The following is a 27,872-nucleotide window of genomic DNA, read 5'->3' as shown; positions in this document are numbered from 1 at the left end:
CCAACTCATGTTCTTGTTTCATTTCCAGATTGTTTTCTTGCATAATGATAGATACATCGAGTTTCACTCACAATCAGGTTTTTACTACAAAACCAGAATACCCAAGTTCGGGAGAGATTTCTCCTACCACTACCCTTCCTGTGACTTGTACTTTGTTGGCGCAAGGTATTGGGTCTGATTGTTTGTTTTCTCTTTTCCACCCCCCAGACAGCGTCTGTTGAAAGCGAGGAGAGGGATTAAAAGAGGAATAAGACGTGATCCCTACCTTTCGGTTGCTCGAAGGGTATAATATAGTTCCAGAGTAACTGACTGCTCATTGAGGAATTGCATCCTTGACTTTCATTAGCGTGGGACTCAGAATCTAGCACATCAAGGGTACCTCGTGGGGTCATATTGGGGGTGAAGGTGTTTCCTTAGCCCCATTGCGTGACATTTGAAAACTTTTCATTTTTAAAAGCTACCTTCTATGTGATGATAGAAATAATACATATTGATTTTAGAAACTTGGGAAAATATTAAAAAGTATTAGAAAAAACACCCACTGTCATGCCACCCAGAGGAAATCCTTATGGTATTTTGTTGTATTTCATCCTAGTCTTTTCTTCTGTATACATATAGATCCATTTTGGATCTCGTATTCTCTGTGTTATTTGTAAATAATATTCTGCCTAGTAACTTCATAATATTTCCTTGGTTTAAATCTCTTCTATACATGAACAGACTCATAAGGTGATTATTTTTTAGATTGGGAAAATACATTTTGGTGTTAAGTTTTACAAAGAACAATCACGCCCTGGAAACAAGTGATACACGTATATATTTCTAAAAGTTACACTTAGTTGAAGCGAAGTTCATTGCAGTTTACCAGATTTCTAACTTTATTCATTACTTTGTAGCTCTGAAGTTTATAGACTGAACTTGGAACAAGGCCGGTACTTGAACCCTCTACAGACCGATGCTGCGTGAGTGTTTATTTTGGGAACGCTGCTGTATCTCTCTTGGCCAGGAGATGGAGCCTGACGCTCAGGTTATCAGATGGAGGTTGCATTTAAACTGAGCTTGGGGAAATTTAGTTCAAAAGAGTATCTTTAAGTTTTTTCTTAAAGGTAAAATTCACTGAAAGAACTGGTGATTTTTTTAAAAATTTATTTTTTTAAAATATACTCAGAAATTTTATAACTCACTAGAAAGTTGTTTATTATTTTTTGCCCTGTTCTTTAAATTTTCATTTGGATTAACTTGGAGTATTACTTTTTAAATTTTACTTTTTATGTTTTTGCTGGCGGACATTTAAGGGGTGAAAGCTAAGTTACTTCTCATCTTAAGTGTATAAGGAGCTCGTTGGATTTACCTTATTGCTTTGAACAGGTTTTTAAAGGTTGGAAGAACGTATAGTGATAGAGACCAGATAAACTCTCGGTAATTTTTTCTCACATGTCCTTGAAATGCTCTTATTTTCTTTACAAAGACTAGAGGGGCTTCATGACGTATTGTTGGGGAATAAAGAGTTATCTGCCCTTTTGCTGCATCCGTTCCCGTCTGTATTAGCTCTTATTGTCTCATAAGCTCTAGATGCCATGCTGAACATTCTGTCATTTTTTGTTTCCTCCTCATAACAACTGAAAGAGCTGGAAGTGTCCATTTGACAGGAAGAGCAGGCGAAGCTCGGACGAGTACCCCCAGCTCAAGCTTGTCCGCTCTCAGGACTGGCTTAGTTAGAGCTTGTGTTCTTTCTGCCGTGGGACAAGATTTATGGAGAAAGTAGAAAAAACCTTTATTCTCAAGCTGGTAGGATAGTATTTCAGAAGGAATGCCTTTTCTGTGTCATCCCCTGGCAGGTTGAGTGTCAGTCTGGGGATTCCTTCATTTCTGGAGTTTTTACATGCGGAGGAGTAGGGAAGAACCTGCCTGTCTGCTTTCTCCGTGGGATTGGGTTGACTCTTCATTTCGAAAGTTCACCAAGTATCCCTCCTGCCTAAGGTAGATAATAATACTTTCTCCCTTACTGCCTTACTGTTTCAGGGAGAATAACGTGTGTGACATCAACTCAGTACATGGCTTGTTTGCCACAGGAACGATAGAGGTAAGCAAACATTGCCTTTATTTTTTAACTTACTTATTTTACATTTGAGAATATTGGTAAAGACAGAGTTGCTTGTTCGTAAGAGCAGAGAGCTTAAGAAGCAAAAAGCCACTGGTTTGCTTTTTGTGGGAACGCTGGTAATGCTGCACACGCGGACAGAGCCCTTTTGTTGCTGCAGACTGCCCCGTGGTGCCACTGGCCTGGTACACTTTGACACGGATCATCTTTGACGTTTATCATCAGGACCTACATGAGCGTCGCCGGCCTCCAGGGAGCAGTGGCAGCACGACAGCCAGTCCTGTTCCTAACAGGAGGCCCTATGTCACGCGGTCCCAGCTCTCTGATACTTACCAGCTTTACAACTGAATTACTGTCCCTGAGGCTTGGTTTCCTCATCAGTGACATGGAGGTGATGACAGCCTGCCAGCTTACAGAGGTGCTGGTGAGAGCCACACGGACAAGGGCACAGGGATCATGATTGATGTCCTGTATTGTAGGATTCAAGAAATACAGAACGGTTCCCTTTTAAACTGCAGGACTTTTTTTTTTTTCCCCCCAAAGATTTTATTTATTTATTTGACAGAGAGAGACACAGTGAGAGAGGGAGCATAAGCAGGGAGAGTGGGAGAGGGAGAAGCAGGCTGCCCGCTGAGCAGGGAGCCCGATGCGGGGCTCGATCCCAGAACCCTGGGATCATGGCCTGAGCCAAAGGCAGACGCCTAATGACCAGCCCCCAGGTGCCCCTAAACTGCAGTGCTTTGAATCCCTGTTCTTCATACTTGTCGAGAATTATCCTAGATTTGCGGTTTTTTAATTACAATAAATACTCATAGTAAAAAAAAAAGTTAGAAATGTATTACTGAAAAAGTGTTCTCTTGTGCCTTCCAGTCACCAAATCCTACAGCCAGGAGTTTTAACTCTGTAATTTTTTTTTTTTTGGTATATGCAAATATGCATATGTGTTAGTCATCTCCTTTTTTAAAATGTTAGATGAAAGTAAAATTATACTTCTTCATTTGCTTTTTTTTAACATGATGGTATATAATATGCATCTTTATACATTGCTACTTATAATTACTTATAATGCTAAACTAATTTTTTAAAACTGATGGGTAGGATTCCATTTTGTTAAAGTACTGTAGTTTATTAAACCAATCCCAGAGGAATGAAATTTAGGTCTCTTCTCAAATTATTTTTGTTAAGAGGTTAGGATTTGAAATGAGGCACAAAATTGGTTTAATGAAAATATATAAAGCTGTTGAATGTATTATAATACTGTTGTGCCTAAATTGGTCCAATGAAGCATTTTCTTGGTAAGTTCTTTTCTTGACATTACCAAGGGGAAGTTTTAAAACAGTTTCTTTGGGTGCCTGGGTGGCTCAGATGGTTGGGTGTCTGCCTTTGGCTCAGGTCATGATGTCCAGGTCCTGGGATCAAGCCTCACACCAGGCTCCTGGCTGGCTCAGCGGGGAGTCTGCTTCTCCCTCTCCCTCTCTCCCCCTGCTTGTGTGCTCTCTCTCAAATGAATAGGTAAAATGTTTTTTAAAATTTTTAAAAAGTAGTATAAAACAGTTCCCCTGGAAAAGTAGTTTTGAAGTAGAGTCCTTCTGGAGCAGTGTAAGCCTTACGAGTGCGTGCTCTGTCAGAGCTGTACTGTACCCGGCCGGGCTGCTCTTGCCCAGCTGTTTGAAGACCAGCCCGGAGGGGAGACTAGGCCCTTCTTGCATCAACGCTGGGGTTCCTAAAATTCCTGGATTACTGGGAGCTTGATATTTGATAGATATAGTCAGACCAGACTTTAAAAATTCACTTCTACAATAATTTTCATAATCTGTGTTGGGTTTTGATTTTGTCTGTGACAGTTCTTATAATAGGCTCATTATTACTGTCAAAATCAAACCGTAAGGGCTTACATTTTGTGCTTTTTGAAGTACAAAAGAGTACAGGCTTTAGCAATAGAAATATTCAAATTGCAGTCACAGGAAATCACTGTGGTTATAAAAAAGACTATTTTTATTTACTCTGGAATTTATCTGCATACCTATTTTTTGTTTTTGAAATGTGACTTTTCTTTTTTATGTCCATAAAGTCTGTTAACTCGTTTTGGAAAGACATGAAGACCAGCCCATTTGGAATTACTTGCTCCCGGATTTCTAAGATTTCTTTTATCTTCATGACAGACACATTTGTAATAATACTAAATGATAGATGAGGTTAAGCCTTCTAAGTATATTTGAGGTCTTACTTTTTTTTTTTTTTTTTAAGATTTTATTTATTTATTTGACAGAGAGAGATCACAAGTAGACGGAGAGGAAGGCAGAGAGAGAGAGAGAGAGGGAAGCAGGCTTCTTGCTGAGCAAAGAGCCCGATATGGGACTCGATCCCAGGACCCTGAGATCATGACCTGAGCCGAAGGCAGCGGCTTAACCCACTGAGCCACCCAGGCGCCCCGAGGTCTTACTTTTAAGGTGGTTAATACAGTAAACAATTTTTTAAAAAAATCTTTGTGTATATTTTTTTTATCATAAGTTGAGTGATACAGAAGAGTAAAAGTGAGAAGTATAGTCCCCTCTTGTCCTGTCCTAGTCCTGTTTCTTTACATTTCCTGAATGCTGCTAATAATTTGTTCTGTGTCCCATCGGGGTTTTCTATGTTGGTACAAATTTTTTTTTTTTAAATAGACAGTGGGATCATACTTTTTTTTTTTTTTTTTTTTTTTTTGTACAAACTGCGTTTTACCTAGCAGGTTGTGGGCATATGTCTAGTACGTGTATGTCTAAGTCATTCTTTTTATTTTTTATTTATTTATTTTTTTAAAGATTTTATTTTATTTATTTGACAGAGATCACAAGCAGACAGAGGCAGGCAGAGAGAGAGGAGGAAGCAGGCTCCCTGCTGAGCAGAGAGCCCGATGCAGGGCTCGATCCCAGGACCCTGAGATCATGACCTGAGCCGAAGGCAGCGGCTTAACCCACTGAGCCACCCAGGCGCCCCTTAAGTCATTCTTTTTAATGATTGCAGAGTATTTTTCTTAAATGGGTTATGCCAGTCTCTCCCTTGCTCTTTTACATGGAGTTCTTTTTTTGTTTTTTTTTTCTTTTTTTGCTTTATTTTCTACCAGCTTTTTATTTTTATTAATTTGTTTATTTATTAAGATTTTTATTTATTTGACAGAGAGAGAGAGAGAGCGAGCACAAGCAGGCAGAGAGGCAGGCAGAGGGAGAGGGAGAAGCAGGCTCCCCGCTGAGCAGGGAGCCCGATGTGGGGCTTGATCCTGGGCCCCTGGGATCATGACCCGAGCCGAAGGCAGCTGCTTGACCGACTGAGCCACCCAGGCGCCCATCAGCTTTTTTTTTTTTTTTTTTTTAATTCTGAAAAGTTATAAATTTCACTTTCCGAAAAGTTGAAAACACAGTTCACTCATCATTTATATACATTTTGCACATTTGCTTTCTTTTTCTATAAAAATGTATATGTGTATGTAGAAAATGTTTTTTGCACCATTTGAAAATCAGTTGCAAACATTATGACATTTTAGCCCTCAATACTTCTGTTTTTCTTAAAAACATTTTCTTAAAAACAAGGACTTTCTTGTATAAAATAATACTCTTATCATCCTGAAGAAATTTAACACTGATACAGTAATGTTATATATTAAATAGTTAATGTTGTTATAGTAATATTTAAATATTCTCAGTTCTACCAAAATGTCTTTCTTTTAAAGAAACATTTTTTTTTTTAGATTTATTTATTTATTTGACAGAGAGAAACCCAGCGAGAGAGGGAACACAAGCAGGGGGAGTAGGAGAGGGAGAAGCAGGCTTCCCGCGAAGCAGGGAGCCCTATGCAGGGCTCGACCCCAGGACCCTGGGATCATGACGAGCTGAAGGCAGCCACTTAACGACTGAGCCACTGAGGCGCCCCGCAAATGTCTTTCATAGCTCCTCCCACTCCGCCCCACCATCCAAACCAAAGTCCAATCAAGGATCAGGCATTGCATTTTGGGCTGCTTTTCCTTTAAATTTTTTTTTTTTTTTTTAAAGATTTATTTATTTGTCAGAGAGAGAGAGGGAGAGAGAGCGAGCACAGGCAGACAGAATGGCAGGCAGAGGCAGAGGGAGAAGCAGGCTCCCTGATGAGCAAGGAGCCCGATGTGGGACTCGATCCCAGGACGCTGGGATCATGACCTGAGCCGAAGGCAGCTGCTTAACCAACTGAGCCACCCAGGCGTCCCTGGGCTGCTTTTCCTAACCTGTGGTTTTTTCCTTTTAAAAACAAATTCACCTTATAGTAAAACATTTGACAGAATTAAAAAAGGTATAAGTTAAAAACTTAAATTGTTACCCCCGTGAGATAATCCGTGTTACTAAGGTATTTGTCTGAAAATTTTCTAGCAGCAGCTATTATATAAAATCACCACGTTCTGTTTGTTTAGGGTCGTGTGGAGTGCTGGGACCCACGCACTCGCGGGAGAGTCGGCCTGCTGGACTGTGCATTAAGTAGCGTCACGGCAGATTCAGAGTAAGTGGGAATTAACATGCCCTTTATGTACGCATCTGCTGTGACTGAAACACGTATCAGTAATGGGTTAAAAATCAATTGCTAAAGGATGAAACCCCTCGGACTTGTATCTGAGGTTGTAGTTTTGTGATTTATGTAAAAATCCTTTTTGGGGAAAGGCCACCAAGTGGGAAAGCCAGGCAGAATTCGTCTCTAAGGTGCTCTAAGGTTGCTGTGGAATTTTATTAAAACAGGTACCCTGCAGGAATTTGTAGTTCCAGTTCTGTAGCATCTAGTGCTAGAACCACTCCAGTTAACAAGCAAAGAGATGTACTTTGAATTCTGCGGTGGAGGAAGGCAAGTGCTTCTGTTATCTTCTTGTTCCTGTTCGCCACTTCCTGGATTTAAAACAATCCAAGAATTAATACACTCGGGGGATGAAGACCTCTGCATGCCTGAGTTAGGGAAGAAATATAGACCTCCTGTCCTTCACTCACCAGAGTGGTTACTGTTGGACTGGTTGGTACATAGGTTTTCAGACATTTTTGTGCTCATATTAATACATATGCAGCAGCCTTACATACACTCTCTTGGTCAGACTCTTTTTTTTTTTTTTTTAAGATTTTAGTTACTTTTTTGTCAGAGAGTGTGCGCAGAAGTAGGCAGAGAGGCAGACAGAGGGAGAGGGAGAAGCAGGCTCCCTGCTGAGCGGAACTGGATCCCAGGGTCTTGGGATCATGACCTGCGCCAAAAGCAGCAGCTTAACCGACTGAGCCACCCAGGCATCCCTCTTGGTCTGATTCTTGACAAGGGATTGTTTGCTGTAACCAGTTCAGAAACATCCTTTCCCCGGGCTCTTGATCTGTGTAGTAACATGACTTCACTGGCGTTTGCTCATTTCAGTCGGCCGGACACGTACTTGTAGATGTATCATGTGGGAGCGGGCCGTGTGACAGCTGGACTGCAGAGAAAGTGTGAGCCCTCTAAGTTATTGCTGATTTTTATGTGATTTGCATTTTTTTCTGGGGGAGAAAAGAATTTATGTAGTTCTTTCTTTGGAAAAAATCAGCTTATGTAAAGCATCCTTGACATAGAGAAAAGTTAAGAATCACTGAATTAGAAGGACTTTTTTCCTCATGTATACATTTTTCCCTATATGATAAGTCAAGAGTAAGTTAATTTTTTTCATCCTTTAATTATGATGTTTAACGGGAGTGTAGGGGGTAGGAGATGGGGTAACTGGGGGACGAGCATTAAGGAGGGCACATGATATAATGAGCACTGAGTGTTACATGCAACTGATGAATCACTGACCTCTACCTCTGAAACTAATAATATGTTAATTGAATGTAAGTAAAATTAAATAAAAAAAAAAGGGAGTGTAGGAGATTTTTTTTCTCTATTATTGAGCTTTACTAAAGTGATACCAACGAACTTCATTACTCATCGTATGGAGTATGTGGAAAATTTACTCATTCTACATTCATTTTGTTCTTAGAATTAGACATTTTTATTGTGAAATATAATATACATACAGAAAGTCTCAAAGCACTAATGTGCAGATTACTGAATTATTGTGAAGCTCTATCTTTGTCAATAGAAGAAGCCATTAGAAAATTCTTCTCAACATTTTATTACCTTGGTATGCAGGGAACCAAATCAGAGAAGTCTGCTTGTTTTTAGAAACTAGGAAATCAGTAAGTGGAAGCTATCTTCCCACTCCCTAGGAAGCAGAAAAGTTAATTTTCTCTTACTTGTAAACGTTAACTGGTTTTTGAATTAAAATAGAGAGACTTGGATTCCACTACAATCTGTCCTTAGCAGTTTCTTCTTAGAAAAGTCATTTGAGAAGACAGGCCAGCAGGAGTTCTTTGTATTTTGTCTTATGGTTATTTTTACAGTAAATTTAATGTCTATAATAGATGCAACACTGTAGGAAATTTAAGGAAGGGATGTGAAAAGATAATCTTTACTGTGGTCTTTAGAAATACGGGAGTATTTATTCTGTTTTTTTTTTTTTTTTCTTTACAGTAGAATATTGATTCACAGACACCTAGGCATCCTGCCCTATTTTGTTTGTTTTAAAAAATAATTTCATTTTGTGAAGCTGACTTATACTTAGTATAAAAAGATACTACTAAGCAGTTTCAAAAATACGTGCAAGAAAGTAAAAATGGCCTCAGCACACTCACGGGCTGGTGTAATTCAAGTAACTAGACCACTCTTGGTTTGGGAAGGCTGTTTACAGATTTTCATGTTGTGCATCCACTTGTAGTTAGTTCCATGACTATTTCCTGAGGGGACATATTGAAAACCTAGATTTTGGGGTGAAATCGCTTCTGTACCCACTGCTAAAGTGCTTGGCAGAAAAGGTGACATTGGTGTGAGGGTCTCCTTGCCTTTACAGAGCACATGTTCTCCCGCCCTCTGTTGCCTAAGGTGTCCGTCCTGTTCCGATAATACTGAAAAGTCAGAAATAGCCCAAGCATGTTGATTAAATACAGCTTGGTAAAAATCATAGCTAACAAATAGTGCTTTCTGTTTGCCAGCTGGTGCCCTTAGTTCTTTACCTTTACTGACTTCATGCTCACGGCAGCCTTGGATGCACGCACTCTAACTGTACTTATTTTACAGACGGGGAAGATACCGACCGATGGCATACATAAGCTTTTAAGAATTGTGTTGCGAAAGTACATTTATTACTAGGGGACGATGTTCCAAATACACCATTAAGTGGAAAAGCAAATCACGCGGTTGCCTATAGATCTTTACCACATTTTCCTAAGCAAAGTAGTGAACACACTATCGAGTTGTGGGGAAAAAATCTGAATGTGTACCAAAATGGTACAGCTGGTTTTACTTGCTGTTTCCATTTCGGGTGATTTATTTGCTAATTTTTGTCTGCTTAGCTTCATTATTTTCTGTGCAGGCACTGTAAGCTGTCACCTTTGTTATCTGACAGAGGAGGCGTTCTGGAAGGTGGAGCCAATATAATAAAGAGAAAGAAGCATGTGTGATTATCAGTTGGGGGACAGGCTGTCTTTATTTGTAGACGCTAACAGTTGTCTGCCTGAAAAACTCAGAATCCACTGGAAGATCATAAGAACTAATAAGAGTTCAATAAGTTGGTGATGAAATAAATGGATAAAATCAGTGATTTTGAGGTTTATCAGCAAAACCCATTTAGAAAGATATAATGGAAAACAGTTCTCTCTTATAACAACAAAAACTGAAATCCTGAGGGATAAACTTAGGACCTACCTGAAAAAAATGACAGAGTTTTGTTAAGAATCAAAAAAGTTTGAGTGAGTAAAGAAAACTAACATCCCGCTGCACTGACATATGCTCCCAGAGTTTGTTTTGAAGAGTAAATGACTAAAAGGATGGGCGTGGGAGGCCTCCAGGTTCCAAACTGGGGCATCAGCACGGTTATTATGGCTTGAGGCTTGAGGGGGCCTGAGAACCTTGAGGCTGCTGACAGTTCACGGCCTGGACTGGGGGGCCTGGTCCCGAGGACACGGAGATAGTAGGGACCGTAGTCAGGGCTGCTGTCCTCTTCTGACTCGTCTGGCACCCTTCCCACCGCAGATCATTTCTCGTGGTGCTGATCCTTTTCTCAGTTGCTAAGTGAGAAGCATGTTCCAGATTTGTGTCTGTAACCATTCGTCATACCGTCTCCGTACTTTCTCAGGTTCCAGTCCCCATCTGAGGATTAGTCTTTTTGATTTTAGCTTGACATAGGCAGCTTTAAAAATGGACATGAGTATAACCTGCCTGAATATCAACTTTTTCCTCTTAAGCAAAAGGGGATATTTTTGTAAATGCCTTATCCCAGCTTAATCAAAATGAAAGATTGTGTCATACTGATCCTTTTCAATTGGTTTTATAGTTTTATAAACTTTTTTTTGTAGATCCTTTGAGAGTATTTCTTACAGTTTTAAAGAAGATAATCTACAGATTTTGAAAAGCAGATTACATTTACATGTAAAGCTTACTTTTTATTTTGGTTAAGAAAGTTTGAATACAATTGCCTTTAATTTTTTTTTAAAGATTTTATTTATTAGAGAGAGAGCACACACACACAAACGGGGAGCGGCAGGCAGAGGGAGAAACAGGCTCCCCAATGAGCAGGGACTTTAACCCACTGAGCCACACAGGCACCCCTTAAACCCACTGAGCAGGGAGCCCGATGTAGGGGTCAGTCCCAGGACCCTGGGATCATGCCATGAGCCGAAGGCAGATGCTTAACCAAATCAGCCACCCTACAATAACCTTTTAAACATAAGGCTAGATATATGATTTTCCCTACTACAGTTGAAGATTAATAATGAATTTGTTACTTAGAAGGTTTGGCCGTATGTACATGGGACATGAATATTTTGCCTTTCAGGATAAACAGTTTACCAACAATCTCTGCTTTGAAATTTAATGGTGCCTTGACCATGGCAGTTGGAACATCCACAGGGCAGGTGAGTGTGTTTAAGCTGGGGACGTCACACTTAAGTTAGTATCTCAGAGGCATGTATATATTGTGGGAAATGGCCAGTGAATAGAAAACAAGGCATTATTGTTTTGGCTAGAGTGGAGGGGTACTCCAGAGGCTGTAATCTTTTAGTACCTTGAGAAATTCCAATTCTGGCCTTCTGGGTTGGTCTGAGAGGTTCTTGAGCTGGGGGTGTTACAGCTCAGACATTCTCTTGACTGTGGTTTAGTACAACATTTTCCAGAATGTGTAGAACAGAATTCAGTGGTCAGCTAAGTTTGGAATTCTGCCAGATCTCTTTTTTTTTTTTTTAAGATTTTATTTATTTATTTGACAGAGATCACAAGCAGGCAGAGAGGCAGGCAGAGAGAGGGGGAATCAGGCTCCCTACTAAGCAGAGAGTCCAATGCGGGGCTCGATCCCAGGACCCTGAGATCATGACCCAAGCTGAAGGCAGAGGCTTAACCCACTGAGCCACCCAGGCACCCCTGGAGTTCTCCAGATTTCTACTCTTGCAGGATCACAGTACATTTAAATATATATTGAGGGCTCTGAGAATTCCTCTAGACAAGAAATGTATTTAAAACTATTTCCAAAATTTATTTGTCCTAAGAACCTTTTTTTTTTTTTTTTTTTTTTTTTTTAACTGAGCACCATTGACCACATTCGCTGTAGTAATTTACCTTAGCAACGCTGGTCTGACAAGGATGGATTGAGTAGCTACAGAGGGTGACTTTCATCTTTTCTTTCTTCCCTTCTTTCCTTCAAGGCAGAGTCCCCCCACTTGTAAGCTTGTTCTCCTCTAGAACAGTCTGAGAGCCTGCGTCCGGTGGTTACTGCTTTTGTCGTCATGGTGTGCAGACGCTCTGTCCCCAGGGACCGAGATCTAACTTCTCCAGCCACTTGCCCCTGGTGACAGGGCTCAGGAGAAACCCCCACCCAGTGGTCATAGCCTTGCCGCCACTGTCCACTCAGATCTGCCCGATTATCTTCATTACCTTCTCTGCTTGTTCTGCTGGTCGCTGTGACACTGCCTGGTACTCAGTAGATCCTCAGTATATATGTTTTAGTTCACAAATGACACCAACTCTCACACATTTTTTGTTTTGTTCCTTTTTTAGTATAACTCAGTCGTTCTCAGTCTTAGTGAGCCTAAAAAATTATTCTCCGGTTAAGCTCATAAAACCGTGTACTCAAAGGGTAATTTAAGAGATTCTTCTGGAGTGTTTTGCTGTCAGACTTTAGAATCTCTGTGCCCTGAGTGAGGTGTTCATTATGCTCGTAAAGAGGCAGTAAAACAAATGGTAGCCATTACTCTAAGTTTTCAAAGTTGCTTTTTAAGATAAAATATTTAATTTGCTTAAACAGAAATAATTTGTTTTCTTTCTTTAGGTTTTATTATATGACCTTCGATCGGATAAGCCATTGCTGGTTAAGGATCACCAGTATGGGCTGCCCATTAAGTCAGTTCATTTCCAGGATTCGCTAGATTTGATTTTGTCTGCAGACTCGCGCATCATCAAAATGTGGAATAAGAACTCAGTACGTACTTTCTTGTTGAAATTACCAACTGGTGTGTTTTCCTAATGTTCCTTTTCTTTCTGTTGCCTTTTTTGCATTATGTGGGCTTTTGGGAAAGTGGCTAAGTACCCAGCTGAGAGCTTAGTTGGAAGTCAGTTACTTCGGCAAAGAGAATACTCGTATGTAGGCAAGTAGTCTAGACTGCTTTCTTCCTGTGGAGAAGGTGGCCTGGTTTGCTAGAACTGGCATGCCTTTTTACATGTTCAGGTAGGTAGAGAGTAAATCGTGTTTTAAAAACACTGCTCCATGAGAACCTCCTAGATCCTGAGGCTCTCTCACAGTCTTGGGAAAGTTTTTATGAGCTACTAATTATCTTTCCATGTCAACGTTATTATGTATCTCAATTTCATACCTTTTAAAACCCATCTCAGATAATTGGTTTCTGCGTGTGACACCTTTCAATAATTTCTTAGTGTTTTTTTTTCTTTTTTTAATTAGTTTTTAAGATTTTTATTTATTTGTCAGAGAGAGAGAGTGCGCACAAGCAGAGGGAGCCACAGGTGGAGGGAGAAGCAGGCTCCCTGCCGAGCGAGAAACCCAGTGCGGAACTCGGTGAGCTGAAGGCAGCCGCTTGACCAGCTGAGCCACCCAGGCAGCCCTCTTAGTGTTTTTCTTAAAAAACATTATTTTCTTAAGAATATTTGATGTGGGGGGTGCTTGGGTGGCTCAGTCAGTTAAATGTCCAGCTTGACTTGGGCTCAGATCATGATGTCAGGGTCGTGAGATTGAGCCCTGCGTCAGGCTCCATGTGCATCACGGCATCTGCTTCTCTCTCTCTCCTGCTGCCCCCACCCACTCATGTGCTCTCTCTCTTTCTCTCTCTCAAAAAAAAAAGAATATTAGATGTTCGTCTCAATGCCAAGTGTCATTTAAAAAGTAAAAGTAACAAAAGCCTACATTTCTGGTTTTCATCTACCCTACGTTTTTCATTTTTTTTTTAAATTTTTTTTTTAATTTGACAGAGAGAGAGAGAGAGATCACAAGTAGGCAGAAAGGCAAGCAGAGAGAGAGGAAGGGAAGCAGACTTCCTGCTGAGCAGAGAGCCCGATGCGGGGCTCGATCCCAGGACCCTGAGATCATGACCTGAGCTGAAGGCAGAGGCTTAACCCACTGAACCACCCAGGCGCCCCTCATTTTTTTTTTTTTTTAAAGATTTTTTTTTTTTTTTTAATTTATTTGACAGAGAGAAATCACAAGTAAGCAGAGAGGCAGGCAGAGAGAGAGGAGGAAGCAGGCTCCCCGCTGAGCCGAGAGCCCGACGCGGGGCTCGAACCCAGGACCTGGGATCATGACCTGAGCCGAAGGCAGCGGCTTAACCCACTGAGCCACCCAGGCGCCCCTCATTTTTTGTTTTGAAACTCTAAGGTATTTTGAGAGAGTAAAGATCAGTCTGTCAACAAAATGGGAAAAGATTCAGTATAGCAAGTGCTTTTTTTCTTTTAAAGATTTTTATTTATGTAGAGAGAGAATGCAAGTGGTGTGAGGTCCAGAGGGAGAGCTCCAGCAGAGACTGTGCCGAGCGCAGAGCCCAACGTAGAGCTCCATCTCATGACCCTGAGATCGTGACCTGAGCCGAAACCAAGAGTCATACTCAACTGACTGAGCCAACCAGGCGCCCCAGTATAGTAATTGCTTAGACGAGTTCTTTATATTTAATTATATTTAATTAATTACAAACATCAGTGTCTTAGTTAAAAAGTGTTACTTCCTTTTTTTTTTTTTAGATTTTTTTTTTTTTTTAAATTTTCCCTTTTTTTTTTTTTTAATCATTTTGGAGGTAGAGGGGGTGGAAGGTCCAGCGGCCTCAGCGGTAGTAGCCAGAGGGCAAGTGTCAGTCTTTCTGGGGCTGCATGTGCTCAGGACCGAGGTGCTGCCGCAGCCCCGTCACACTCCAGCTGTGTCCCAGAGTCCCTGGCTGCTTGGACCATAACTTCTGTTTTTAATTTTCTTTTGGTTAACTCGCAAAGTATGGACCTTTTGTTGTTGTGTCTTGAATTAGAAATTTAGCTGCAGCTTTTCACTGAGCGAGCAGGAAGCACCTTCCGTGGGCCTCCTGCCCCACTCCTTCACGACGGGAGCCTCCGACGTGAGTCAATAAATGCAAGAACCGGCAGACATTTTCAACATCGGTTCTGGAGTTACCTTGCTGTAGTTGCTGCGGCGCGTTTCATTTTGGCACTGCTGTTATGACTAAATGCGCCCTCGACCAACACCCAGATTGCTTGGTTTTGCTTGACTAGCTCTCCCTATTTACCTTTCTCATCACCTTTTTCTCCTCCCGTCTTTTTACCTCCTGCCTCTTGTTTCTTTTACTATCTTAATTTTTAAAAATACAGCAGCTTTCTCCCCCTACCTCCACAATGAATATAAAAGTGGGTTAGCCTTTCCTGTGTAACTTACAGGTTACATGTTTATAGGATTTTGTTTTATAAGTTCTTTTCTACCTGCACTCTTACTCGATCCTCCTCAGAGCTGTGGGATGTAGACGTGGCAGATACCATCTTCATCAGACCCTGCTGACCGTGTCCCATCCTTCCGTTTCTTTGAGTACCAAGTTTAACTGGGACGCGTCTTCCAGATTAGGAGAGTTTTGCTAAGTTGATGTACAGCTGTTTCTTAAACCTGACCCTGTGCTACTGTGTGAATATTATCGATGAAACTTTATATATTTCCTTGGATAAGTCACCTTTCTCCCGTAGGCCTCAGGTCCTCCATCTCTGAGATGAAAGCATTTGATAGATTGATAAAATGAATTCTCTACCATTTTTGAAACTTAAATGCTGTGCTTCATCTAGGTGATGTATTTCTTTACTTAGCAATGCGTGGTTATGTCAGATCTCTGGTTTATTGTCTTTATTCAACATTGCTAAAAGTTGTCTTCCTGTAACTGTTTTCATAATTCCTTTTTGCTTATTCTTTTAGGGAAAAATATTTACTTCCTTGGAGCCAGAACATGACATTAATGATGTCTGCCTCTATCCCAACTCAGGTATGCGGTAGGTAGCAGTAGACCATTCAGGGGGATAAATCTGGGCTGTGCTTTATGGGGTTTTAAACTCATTCCATTTCTTCAGACGCATTTTGGCTTGGTCAGGACAATTCTTGGATGTTATATTTACTGGAAGAATCAAGAGCAGGAAGTGGTGTGGATGATTCAGAAAAGGGCCCTCTCGGTGACTCAGTCCTTAGCCAGCCTCGCTATTAGTAGACACCAGCACTACCTAGGTAGGCGGCAGGTGAGATGCTATTTTAGTGTGCTTTTCACTCTTTTATATGATTAGTAATAGTGTGGAAATTGAGGTCAAGGCTTTGGAGAAGGCTGGGGTTGCCTGATAACCCACAAGGCTCATGAAGCCGTGGGTTTTGGTGTCATCTGTGTTGTATGCTATCCAGCTTGCATCATGGATTTCAAGACTTAACGATACCTCCAGGACAGATCTGTGAAGAATTTTGGGGTGCGAAAGTACGGAATAGCCCCCACTCTGAAACAGTGTTAGATTCTGCGGACAGATGTACACAGATAATTTTGGTAGAGGGATACAAGGCAAAGCAGGAAAAATTCTGTCCCGTGCAAATAGCCCTTGGACAGCATGTTAGAGCGAGGGGTCTCAGCCAGTGCCACTGAGGGGACTGCAGGGGAGGTGGTTGTTAGGATGTGTTTGGAGTGATGAGTGAGATCCGGTAGGCGGGCTGTGGCGATGATGTGATCCACGTGAGGGAGCCGCGTAGGAAGGGCAGGAAGGCCGGGGCAGTCTGAACCGTAGGGTACCGTAGGGGGTTGTTTGGCAAAGGGGTGGAGCCTTATGTGCTTGCTCCTGGTGGCTTCCACAGGAATGAAGGTGGCGCAGGTCCGGGAATCACGTGCTGAGTGGTTTGGGCTCAGTCATAGTCAGGACCTGCTTAGACCATGCTTTCAGAGGACGGTTCTGTCCGGCGTGTAAAGGGTTGATTGGTGTTGAACTGAAATAAGTCGGAAGGGATACCCCGGGCTGATAGGGAACAGAAGTGACAAGAGAGAGATTGTTCTCTTGCTTAAACGTTCAAACATCAGGAGGCGATAGGTCAGTGACAGTGTCCGGCCGAGGGTCTCACCCCTGGCGGCTCGTCGGCGTCACCCAAGGAGCCTTTGCACAGATGCCTTGGTCCAGTCCCCGGGGTACCGACGGGAGTGTCTGGGGGAGGGCCCGGAAGTGTGAGTTTGTGACGCGCTCGCCCAGCGCTTGGGAGGCCGTGCCCCGACCCCCCGCCTTGTCCTGGGAGCCAGGCCTGGTGCTGGGGAGGAGCTGCGGCCCCAGCGTTGGCAGCCATGCGAGCCGTGCGAGATCGCCGCGGGGAAGGGTAGGGAGCAGCCCCGAAGTCTGTTTAGAGGCGGGCGAGGAGAAGGAAGAGCCAGCTGAGAGACTTAGCGGGAAGGGACAGAACGCCGGCAAGAGAAGTGACCACGTCTGAAGTGGAGCAGGGTCTCTGGTGCGGGAGGGCGGCCGGGCCTGCTCAGCACGGGTGAGGCCCGCGGAGGCGGGAAGGAAGGAACCAGCTCTGCTCCCTGCTTTCGGGCACGGTGATACCCACGGATCGCTTGTCTTTTCAGAACCCTGGGCCGTTAGTGGCGCGCACGGTTTTCCCTTTGTGCTTGTCTGTCCGCCAGTCTTCCGTCGTAGGAGTGGAGAATGGCTGGGTGACCGGGCCAGAGTTGGTCATCCAGCTGGTGCGTGGCCGGGCCTCGGCTAGAGCCAGCCTGTCCCGGTTCTGGAGCCCTTGCCCCTTCTGGTTCCGCGCTGCTCTCCCGAGAAAGCGGGGAAGCAGCAGTTTTGCCATCAGCTCTGTCTCCGTGATGACCGTAGCGGGGCTGAGGTCGAATTCGGACGGGTTCAGAAATAGACGGCAGATGAGGATGGTGGGGTCCTCGTTGGAGAGTCTCAGACGGTCCGGAATGGGGTCTGAGCTGCACGGGAAGAGTAAAACCAGGTGGGATTAAAAAAAAAAAAAAACAAAAAAAAAACAAAACCAGGTGGGATTGAAGTCAGAACAAGGGTAGCTAGCAGGCTTCGGTGGGTTGAGGGGGAGAGTTTGCAGGGGCGGCTGGTGCCCAGAGCAGGAAGCCACGTGGCCCTTGAGAGCTGGCAGTGCGCCTCCGCTGAGCTGAGAGGTGCTCTGTGTGGCACTCACCAGATTCCAGAGACATTGTGCAGGTGAAAGCTAATGTGAGACAGGGGTGCCTGGGGACTCCGTTGCTGAAGCCTCCACCTCTTGATTTCAGCTCAGGTCATGATCTCAGGGTGGTGAGGTGGGAGCCCCGCACTGGGCTCTGTGCTGGGCGTGGAGCCTGCTTGTGATTTTCTCTCTGCCCCTCCTGCCCCTCCCCCTGCTTGAGTGCATGCCCACGTACACATGTGTGCAGCTCTCTTTCTTAACAACAACAAAAAAAGGTGAAATCTTTAATTTTTTATGTGAAAATATTCTGGACACACTGGGTTAATAAGATATATTAAAATTCATTGTATTCGTTTAAAAAAATTTTTTTTTTACGTGTGTCTACTAGAAAGTGTGAGAGAACCCATGTGTGGCTTGCGTGATATTATTGTCGCACGGTCCTGGCCCAGACTTGGGGTCGTTCCCGGTGCAGGATGCTGCTGCGGTGCGAGGTATTGAAGTCGGCTGTGGGCGTGTGGTGTCCAGCTCTCTCGTGGGAGTAGGGACGCTCCTTTAGGAGTCCACGTACCGCCAGCCCATTTGACTCTAGTTCCCTCGTGTACATCCGGTCCACACTCGCATTCCCTGTTGTCCCCCAGATGCCTTTTGTGTGGAACCAGGCTGTGATCAGGGCTGTGTGTTCCTGCGAGGTGTGGCCGTGTTTGGTTTCTTTCCATTGTAATAGCCGTGTCCCCCTGCTGCCCGTCTTTTTTGTTTTGTTTTGTTTTGTTTTGCCTTCTCTGTGACATTGACTTTTCCAGGATCAGCTCAGTTGGCTCAGAGAATGTCCCTCACCCTGGATTTGTGCGGCTGGTTTTCATAGTGTTGTTTACCGTGTGCCCCCAGCCTGTGTAGTTTTTCTCAAGTAGAGGTTCAGTCTGACTCTGGTGGACTTCCGATTAAATATCCTGGATAAGGGAGATGCTCGCTTCTCCGTGTCCAACCCCCTCCCAAAGCCCTCCAGGGCCGGCGAGGGGCAGTGTGGTCCCTGGGTTAAGGAGACCACCAGGTCTCTTCCTTTGTAAAGCACACTTTTCTGAGAGGTAAAAAGGTATTTTGGACAGAAGAACAAGTTGACTGTCAAATAACTTATGAAAAGTGAATCAAACACAAAAAATAGCCAAATAATTGATTTCCTGAGCTGGCAAGGGCTTTGGATGTGAGCAGGCTTGATCCGCGCCCTTCGCTCCGCCGCGCTCTGTCGTTTCCCTTCAGCCCGCTCTCGCTGCTTTGTGCTTAATCATCACGAGCTTAATCATGTTTTAGAAAAGCTAAAACGTTCTTCTTTCTTTATCTTCTCACTTACTCATTTGGAAGTAATTAAGGCCGCATCACGATTGCAGCATTGTCCTGTTCTTCTCTAACCGGAGGTGGCTCAGAATATTGAGAAATGGCCCCGCCTTCCTGGCTCCTTTCTCCGTCTTGCTGGCGTTGCTCATTCAGCCCGATTCCAGCATCGCCGCGGCGCCAGGCGGCTGCGTGCAGGCTGGCGGCGCCAGGCCGCATGGCACTTTGAGGCCCTGTGACCACACGTCAGCACTGTGACAGCGTGGCGGCTCTGTGGGCGCCGGTGGCTGAGTCTGGCCACAGCCGGGAGTCAGGATCGCTGGGGTCCAGTTGCGGGGATAGAGAAGAGAAGGTGCGCTTTGCGCCCAGAAAGCCTGAACTGAGGCCGAGGGTTCATGTCGGGTAGCCAGTGGGGGTCTCCTGGGCTCTCTTCTGGGCTCCCGGACCCCGCCTGCGCTGGGAGGGGGTGGTGGCCTCCCCTTCTGTGTCGTGCCCGCTCCCAGCATCGACAGGAGTGGGTCGGGACATCTGTACGTACCCTCAGTGCCTCTGGGAAAAGCGCACGCTCTGCGCCTACATCGGGAGTTGAGCACTCGGGGAGAGATGCCCCGGCCTCTCCTCTCAGGCACAGCCTTGCACCTACCGTCTGCCCCGCGCTGTCCCTGCGGGGACCGCCGCCAGCCTCTGGCACGTGAGTGTCTGAAAGACCGAGAGTTTGCCATTCCTTTGTAACTTTCCATCCATGGCAGCCCGATATTTTCCTAAATGTAGTAAGAATGAATGACAAGAAGACAGTGTCACAAGGCTGCACGGGTTTCTAGATTCTTCCCTTCCATTCCTACACTTCCCGCCGGGCCGGGCCCCATTTGCACACTGGCCCTGCAAGCAGACGGAGCAGCACTGGCAGAGAGCACGGTTTCGGATTTTGAACTCCGAGCCCCGGTGGATCCTTCAGCCCTGAGGCACATGCAGGGGAGAATCGCTGTGTGCGCGCTTCCTGGGCGGGGCCCGCTGTGCCGTCCGGTTCTCTGGATCCCTGGATTCTCTGTGGCTCCCAGTGAGGCCGCACAGCGCCGGGTCGCGTTCGCGCGGCACGTGTCAGACTCCAGGCGCTAGTGAGCATCTCCCTCTCTTTCCAAATTGATGCTGTCACTGTTGAAACTATAACCGTCACTACAGAGAAAACTGGGGAGGGAAAGCCATTCAGAATTCCACCATCTCTTCCAAGTACCGCTACTGCTTCCATGAGAGAAATTCTTAGGTTTGTCTCATGTTCATGTGGTTTTAGTCACGGTCCTTACGCTGCGTGTAGCATTGTCTTTTGCTTTCTGGTTGACATGACATTAACATTTTTCCTGTTGCTGTGTGGTGTTTATATTTACACTCGAAATTTTTTTTTTAAATAAAGATTTTATTTATTTATTTGACAGAGATCACAATTAGGCAGAGAGGCAGGGAGAGAGAGAGGGGGAAGCAGACTCCCCGCTGAGCAGAGAGCCCGATGCGGGGCTCGATCTCAGGACCCTGAGACCATGACCCGAGCTGAAGGCAGAGGCTCAACCCTCTGAGCCACCCAGGCGCCTCCAAATTTTTTTTATTATTTGACCATGCAAGAAGTCTTTTCATTTTTTCTTAGTTGTGACTATGGTTGGAGAGTCCTGCATTCCACAGGCTTTGGAGTTGGTAGAGTATCAGCTTCTGTCCTTCCTAGCTGTGTGGCGACCTTGAGCAAGTCCTCTAACTCTCTGAGGCCATGTTGTTATCTGGAAGTAAAGTTCCTGACACAGTGCCTCACACTTTTCTCCTCTCTTGCCTGTGATCGTCTTAATTTCTGCTGAACTAACTTTCCTTTACTGATTTGGGTTTTTTTTTTTTTTCTCCTCAACTTTTTGTTCTTGAGCTTTGTGAGGTTTCCTGTTTGTCTTATTCGTAAGCGGCTTCAGTCCCTTCCCCACTTTAGTCTGGTGGGAGGTCAGCTGTGTCATTGTCCGTATATGGTCAGGTGAGATCCTGTTCCATTGTGAAGAGAACCTGCCGTGTCTAGTCTGGGTTCTTTGGGGGGTAGTTAGATTAGAGCCTTTCCTCTGCTGTGCTGGGTAGGTGTGATTACGTTTCCTTCAGGAATGCTCACTGTTGAATGATCTGTGTTCAGAGTCGAGCCAGTGAAGCCAGGCTTAGGGAATATCTTTGGCAAGAACCTTCCTTTTGGTTGGAATCTGTCTCCTCAGTCCCCAGAACAATCTCTTTGTCGGGTCTAAGGGTATAGGAAAAGGTTTGGCTCTAAAATTCTCTAGGTTGGGACAGGGCACTCGGTCCCTTTGAACTTTTTTATTTTTTCATTTGTAAAATGAGGATGCTGCTCTTTTTTTCTTTTTCTTTTTTTTTTTTTTAAGATTTTATTTATTTATTTGACAGGCAGAGATCACAAGTAGGCAGAGAGGCAGGCAGAGAGAGAGGGAGGGAAGCAGGCTCCCCGCTGAGCAGAGAGCCCGATGCGGGGCTCGATCCCAGGACCCTGAGATCATGACCTGAGCTGAAGGCAGATGCTTTAAGCCACTGAGCCACCCAGGCGCCCCTGTTATTTCCTATTTCAGAGGCTCGTTGAGTGTCCACCAGCCTAATCTATGAAGGCACTTAGCTGAGTTGGAAAGAACTCCCTGGACGGTTGCTGGTCTCAGTTGTTCGGAAAGCAGATCATCCTGGAGCGGGGCCAGGAAGACGGGCGCTGGGTCGGGAGGCTTGTGGGGGACGAGCAGGTAGCAGGTGTGGCAGAGAGTGGAGAACAGAACCGGAGCAGAATCGGGGTCACTGGGCGCTGCTGCTCCTGCGGTTTAGGGGGACGCCTTCACCGGGGGCTGCGAACTTCTCCCACACCTCAGTTCTGCTCTTAAAATGTGGATCTGTTAGTTGAGTCTGTTCAGACTCCCTTGCGAGTGAAATGACTGGGTAGAGTGAGGGCTGTGAGGTGGTGTGTAGGTCTCTTCTGGTGCGGCTACAGCTGTAGCATCCCCCTGAGTCGTTTTGTTTGCAGTTCAGGTGCGGAGCTTGATGCAAACCTCAGGAGCTGCTTCGCTGTGACATTCTGTGGGAGATGCTTTGCCTTGGTTCTTTGATTCCCGATTAACGGAAAGAAGCCTTTTTTCTTAACTTCATTATTATTATTATTGTAAATAGTGCACCTGAACTGCATTTTGTCTGTGTGTGTGTGTGAAGTGTCAAACTCCCCCTTAAAAACGATGGCAGACTTGATGTGGACCTGAGCGCATAGCAGCGGAAAGAGCTTACTTCCTTGGCTAGTATGGCCTGAGAATTTTACATGTGGGGAAGCTGGTCTTCAGGATCCTTAGGTGCCTGTGTAGGAGGATCAGAGACTGAAGCCCATGACCTGATTCCTAGGCACCTGGCCTCCAGGCCCCCCTCTTCTGCCGTGTGCTGGAACATTTCCAAGTGTAAAACAAATGGAAGAGGGCACCTCTTTCTTCCCCATGCGTTTACCTTTCTCATTGTGTCTGTTTTTAGGGATGCTGCTTACTGCCAACGAAACCCCCAAGATGGGCATCTATTACATTCCGGTAAGTAACACGAATAGTAGTTATGGTAAAAATAGGATAAGCAAAGACAGTTTATTTTTAAACTGGTCATATTGGAGGCCTTTGGGTCTGCATGTGGTTGTGCAAATTAAACCCAGTAGACTCACTTGTAGTTTCACTTTGTTTCCTGGAACCAGTAAATAACGCTTCACCATGCTTTTGGGGGAAACCGCTTCCTAGCGCGTGGAGATAGACATTCAGAAGTTGTCTTCGTTCTTCAGATTTACATTCAGTTTTTGTTTCCAAGTATTTTCGAACCGTGAACTTTAAGCTGTTAGTGATCAGGAGGTCTGATTCTAAACCAGCAGCCTGGTACTCTCCAGTCATCTTGTTTTCTTACAAGTAAGTTCCGCCTAAGGAAACTGTCTAGGTGGGCCCGGTCTGTGGCAGCCTGCAGGCCCAAGCCTGGCCTTGTGTTCTGCCTTCAAGAATTCTCTTGCATAGGACAGAGGCTTCCCTATCTTTACCTTTCAGATTACAGGAAGACAGAGACGTGGGGAGGTAGGATCTCCTAAAAAGAAAACCACATAGGACGGGTTGGCACTAGATTACTTTTTGGCTGGCAAACAGCTCCCTTTCTGAGATTTGGGGAGAAGAGGGTAGGGGTGAAGAGTGTTGCAGAGCAGGACTCTGGGGAGGTAAACTCCGTAACTGCTGTCAGCCTCCAGTCAGGAAAGTTCTTTGTATTTACGATGGTCCTTCTAAAATAGCTTCATGGTGTGTTTCCCCAAGAAAGTATTCTGGTGGATGTTGACTTCTGTGGTTTCAGGAAACTCGTAAATTGTTGAAAACACTTTGAGATATTTCTTTTGGTTGTTAGTGAAATGAAGGCCATTCAAGCAGCAGACTTTTATGTTTTTCTAAGTTGTCACTTGTTCCATTTTCCCCGGCCTCTCCAATACTGTTTCTGTATTGTCAGTTTGTCGGTCTTTCCTCGTCCTCGCTGGTTCAGTGAATACATTTCTTGATCACATCAACTGTGGGCCAGGCCCAGAACTGGATGCTGGCCGGGTGATGGAGTGAAGACAGGACGCAATTTGAGTCCAGAGTGAGGAGGGCTTCGTGGGAAGAAGTGGGGGGGGGGTGCTCCGGAGCATTCAGGAGGGGAGATGCACCACCCGGCGTGGGGCTGGGACCTGGGGGGAGGTGCAGAGGGTACTCAGAAACCTGCCGATGGGAATGGACTGTCTAGGAGAGACCAGGAGGATGGTTGTGTATGCCGGATGGAGAGGGTGGGGTGCGGGTGGGAGAGAGATCTGAGAAGTAGAAGGACCGGGGTGCAGACCTCAGGGAGAAAGTAATCCACGTGGCAGAGGCGCAGAGAGAGAGGGATGGGGGTCAAGAGCCAGATGGCAGAGGTCTTGTAAGCCAGGTGGGCATGTCGGTAGGGAGGCCTGGATAGGCTCTAAGTGGGGGAGTGATATGATCAGATTTGCATTTTGGAAGGATTATTTTGGCTGCCACAAGGAGAATCGCTTAGACAGGATCGCATAAGAATATGCCATGGCGGGGCACCTGGGTGGCTCAGTGGGTTAAACCTCTGCCTTCGGCTCAGGTCATGATCTCAGGGTCCTGGGATCGAGCCCCGCATTGGGCTCTCTGCTCAGTGGGGAGCCTGCTTCCCCCTCTCTCTCTGCCTGTCTCTCTGCCTACTTGTGATCTCTCTCTCTCTGTCAAATGAATAAATAAAATCTTAAAAAAAAAAAAAAGAATATGCCATGGCCACGCGCAGGAGAGATGAGGGTGCGTGTGTCTCCGTGCTTTCCCTTTTTAGTGGTTGTGGCCTTTTGAGTTCTGATTTGAGACAAGGTTGCACTGGCAGGCGGTAATTTCAGAGTTTTGTTATCCTTGCATTGCCAAATGGTGTGTCTCACAGGTGTTTACTGATGCAGGCGTGTACAGATCATGAGAAATGCCTTGCCTCGGTCAGCGTGACCTGGTCTTCAAGAGAGATCAATCAGCTCACCTCCTAAATGTTACTTCTCGTCCTGAGAGAGGTTTCTCCTCCTCTTCCTCTTCGGAGTGCTTACTGTGTTTTGGTCCTTAGCGCTTGCCCATAGGGTGTTGATGTCCTGGATTGTGGCAGCTTTCCCAGGTCGGATGTATGGGGCATCAGCCAGTGAAGTGGGTGGAGGTCTGCGGGCGCCCGCATCAGGAGGGCCACATCAGGAGGCCCGCTGAGTGGATAAGGAATCACAGGCCTCAGAGCCCTGAGCCGTTGGCTGGAGGCAGGAGGGGCTGTCCCAAGTGCTTGGGCGCTAAGACCACCTCACCCATCTGTGCTCCGCGGGGGCACGAGTGGGGGCAGGATTGGGAGATAGGCTTGGCTGCGGATGGGATGCGGGGAGTAAGGGAGAAGAGAGACCAGAGACTGCAGCCATGTTTCTGCTCAGGGAGTCGGTGGAAAGGGAGGAAGAGGGAGAGGAATAGTAAAACTTGTTCTCCCTTTGGTATCTTCTTCTCCATTTTTTTTTTTTTTTTTTAAGATTTTATTTATTTGACAGGGAGAGAGAGAGAGAAATCACAAGTAGGCAGAGAGGCAGGCAGAGAGAGAGGGGGAAGCAGGCTCCCCGCCAAGCAGAGAGCCTGATGCGGGGCTCGATCTCAGGACCCTGAGATCATGACCTGAGCCGAAGGCAGAGGCTTAACCCACTGAGCCATCCAGGCGCCCCTCTTCTTCTCCATTTTATAAAAAGATTTTTAAAAGGAACAAACACACAACTTTTTTGATTAGACGAACAACGTATGTATGTTTCTATTTATTCCAATTGTTTTACAAGGTATGAGGAAATAAAAACCATCCGTTCCCTCTTGATAGTATTATAAACACTGTTAATACTGGGATGTAATAGTTTTCAGTTGTGATATTATTGGTATGAAGTTATATTTTATATACACATTTGTATCTGGGTCGTTCAGTTAACTTCAGAAATATTAATTCCAAGGCATTAAAATCACCTAACACATTTTTATTGTCTCTGTTTTTTGCCTTCATTGTAATTGCAGTGTCATTTGTGCACAGTGTGACAATAGTCGTAGGCGTGAGTATGCCGAGCTCTGCTTCCATCCACTGCTCAGTGCTCCCCACCGGCATGCTCATGGTCCCCTTCCCCTCTGTCACCCGTTGCCCTGGTTCTCTGCATGCGTTTTCATTGCCTGGCTTGTGACGTTTGTATCATCTCAGACCTGTAGGAGACCCATTATTCTCTTCTCACTCCGTCTGTCCATCCCTTGGGGTGATTCCAAGTAATAGGAACTTCCATTAACATGTGATAGGGGTCCGTGCTAGCCAGGTGGTGAGAAACTGCTTTCTTGACAAACCTTAGCCTTAGACCTTCTTAGTTTCTCCTTTGTTGCTCGGAGGTAGCCGGGCTGTGCAGGGAGCCCACAGGGGACACTCCCAGGTGGCCGCGTGTGGCGGAGCGGGAGCACAGCATCCGTGCCCGGCTCGACACTGCGCAGGGACTTGTACTCAGCGCTCCTTCCTGACCTTTTTCCCCTGTGCTGCATGAGCTTTTATAGTGCCCTTGCCTTTACCAGGATCCTATTCTTTTGTAAGACTCCTTCAGAGCAAGGAGAGAGCCCAGGGGTCTGAAAGCCTGCCATTTTCCGTGAGATTTTATCAAACTTACCAAGCTGATATTTGGCACAACGATTTGTTTGACGCCTATAAAACCAGGGAAGTGTGTTTTTAATACACGATTCGTGCCAAATTTAGGAGGTTTGTATTGTGATTTGTTCTAACATCTTATAAATCAGGTATGAAAGCTCTTCCCCCCCGCCCCCTGCTTTGGGCCTCTACTAAAAAAGGAAGACCGCTTAATGTTCTTTAGTTTAAGTTTTGTGTCTCTCTCTGATACCGTTTTTTGAACACTTGCAATCTTTAGAGATTAAGTGCAATTCTGACTCTGCGCCCTGCCGCATACGGACCCATAACTGCTCTTCCATGGCCGGTGGGTTTTCTCCAGCCCTTACCCTGTTTTTTGTCAGTACACTCCTTTTTCCCCCTCTCAGAGACCAGGAAGTGCTATTTTGCCTGTTTGTTTGCATTTTAAATTCCACAGTCTAATTCAACTGCAGCTCCTGAGACCAACGCCAGGAATCGTTTTTTAGGTTGGGTTTTCCTCTGTAATGTAACTTAATTTTCGGGTAGTTCTTTATAATTAAACCTTTGGCAACTGTGTGGATTCTAGAGGGAGTCCGAGGGTCCTGTGGCACCCAGCCAGTGCGGTTAATGTTGTTTCTGTTAGGTGACCCTGAGTTCCACGCCCCCAGAGTGTCAGGACCTCCCGAAACCCCTCACAGCCAGGTAGTTGATTGCTTGCACGCTTGATAAGATGTATGGATGTATAACCTTGAGGAAAAATGTAAAAGAAAAATGCATCATTATTTGTTTAGGAAGCTATTTGATTTAGAAGAATAAAAGTCAAAGTTTTATTTTTAGAACAACACGTAGGGGCGCCTGTGACACAGTGGTTAAAGCATCTGACTCTTGATTTTGGCTCAGGTCATGCTCTCTGGGTCGTGAAATCCGAGCCCCACATTGGGCTCCGCACTGGGTGTAGAGACTGCTTGAGGTTCTCTTTCCCCAATTCCTCCTCAGATCCCCTAAAAAAAAAAAAAGCCAAACCCCCAAAAAACAAAAAAATAAAACATGTAAGTTTAACTCACTACAAAGATTATATGCAGTGTCACTGAACCCAATAATCAATATTGGTAGTTAAGTATTTTATTTTAAAACACTTATTTTTAGAAAAAAGATAACTATGTTGTTTTATTGAAATGTTTTTATTATTTGTAAAAAATCAGCCAAGAATTAAATATTTTAACATTCACCATTTAAAGGTTTGTTTTAAATTTGGAAAGTATTTTTGGAGCCAAAGTACCTGAAAATGGGGCGGGATTTCAGATATTATAAGTCCATGATTTCAAATATTACAAATAAAAACAGCAGTCAAATAAAAACATAAAGGATTATATTTAACCTGCACTAGCACTTTTGTTTCTGTTGGGAAATAGCCCTGGGACTCTGCCAGCGTCATGCATAAGTCCCACAAAACTCTGTCTTTGCAAATGGAGTTAACTAGGGTGTTAAGAAGCGTAAACACTTGAGAATACTTGCTTCATTTAATTATAAAACACACACACACACACACAC

The 27,872-nt window shown here is 44.9% G+C and overlaps 1 protein-coding gene across 1 annotated transcript in view; it reads left to right on the top strand.

Moving 5' to 3' along the window:
* The window catches only part of NOL10 (nucleolar protein 10), an 87,305-nt gene that overhangs the window by 10,195 nt on the left and 49,238 nt on the right, over positions 1 to 27,872 (top strand). Inside the window, exons 6-13 of the mRNA XM_047745460.1 lie at positions 29 to 165; positions 897 to 962; positions 2,023 to 2,083; positions 6,519 to 6,604; positions 10,974 to 11,052; positions 12,459 to 12,608; positions 15,570 to 15,636; positions 22,644 to 22,696. Of these exons, the coding sequence (XP_047601416.1) occupies positions 29 to 165; positions 897 to 962; positions 2,023 to 2,083; positions 6,519 to 6,604; positions 10,974 to 11,052; positions 12,459 to 12,608; positions 15,570 to 15,636; positions 22,644 to 22,696 (699 nt within the window). The remainder of the gene's footprint in view (positions 1 to 28; positions 166 to 896; positions 963 to 2,022; positions 2,084 to 6,518; positions 6,605 to 10,973; positions 11,053 to 12,458; positions 12,609 to 15,569; positions 15,637 to 22,643; positions 22,697 to 27,872) is intronic.

Source organism: Lutra lutra, chromosome 9 (genome assembly GCF_902655055.1).
Source record: "Lutra lutra chromosome 9, mLutLut1.2, whole genome shotgun sequence".
NCBI lineage: Eukaryota > Metazoa > Chordata > Mammalia > Carnivora > Mustelidae > Lutra > Lutra lutra.
The sequence above is the reverse complement of the archived record's forward strand: the minus strand, read 5'-3'. Positions and strand labels throughout refer to the sequence as shown.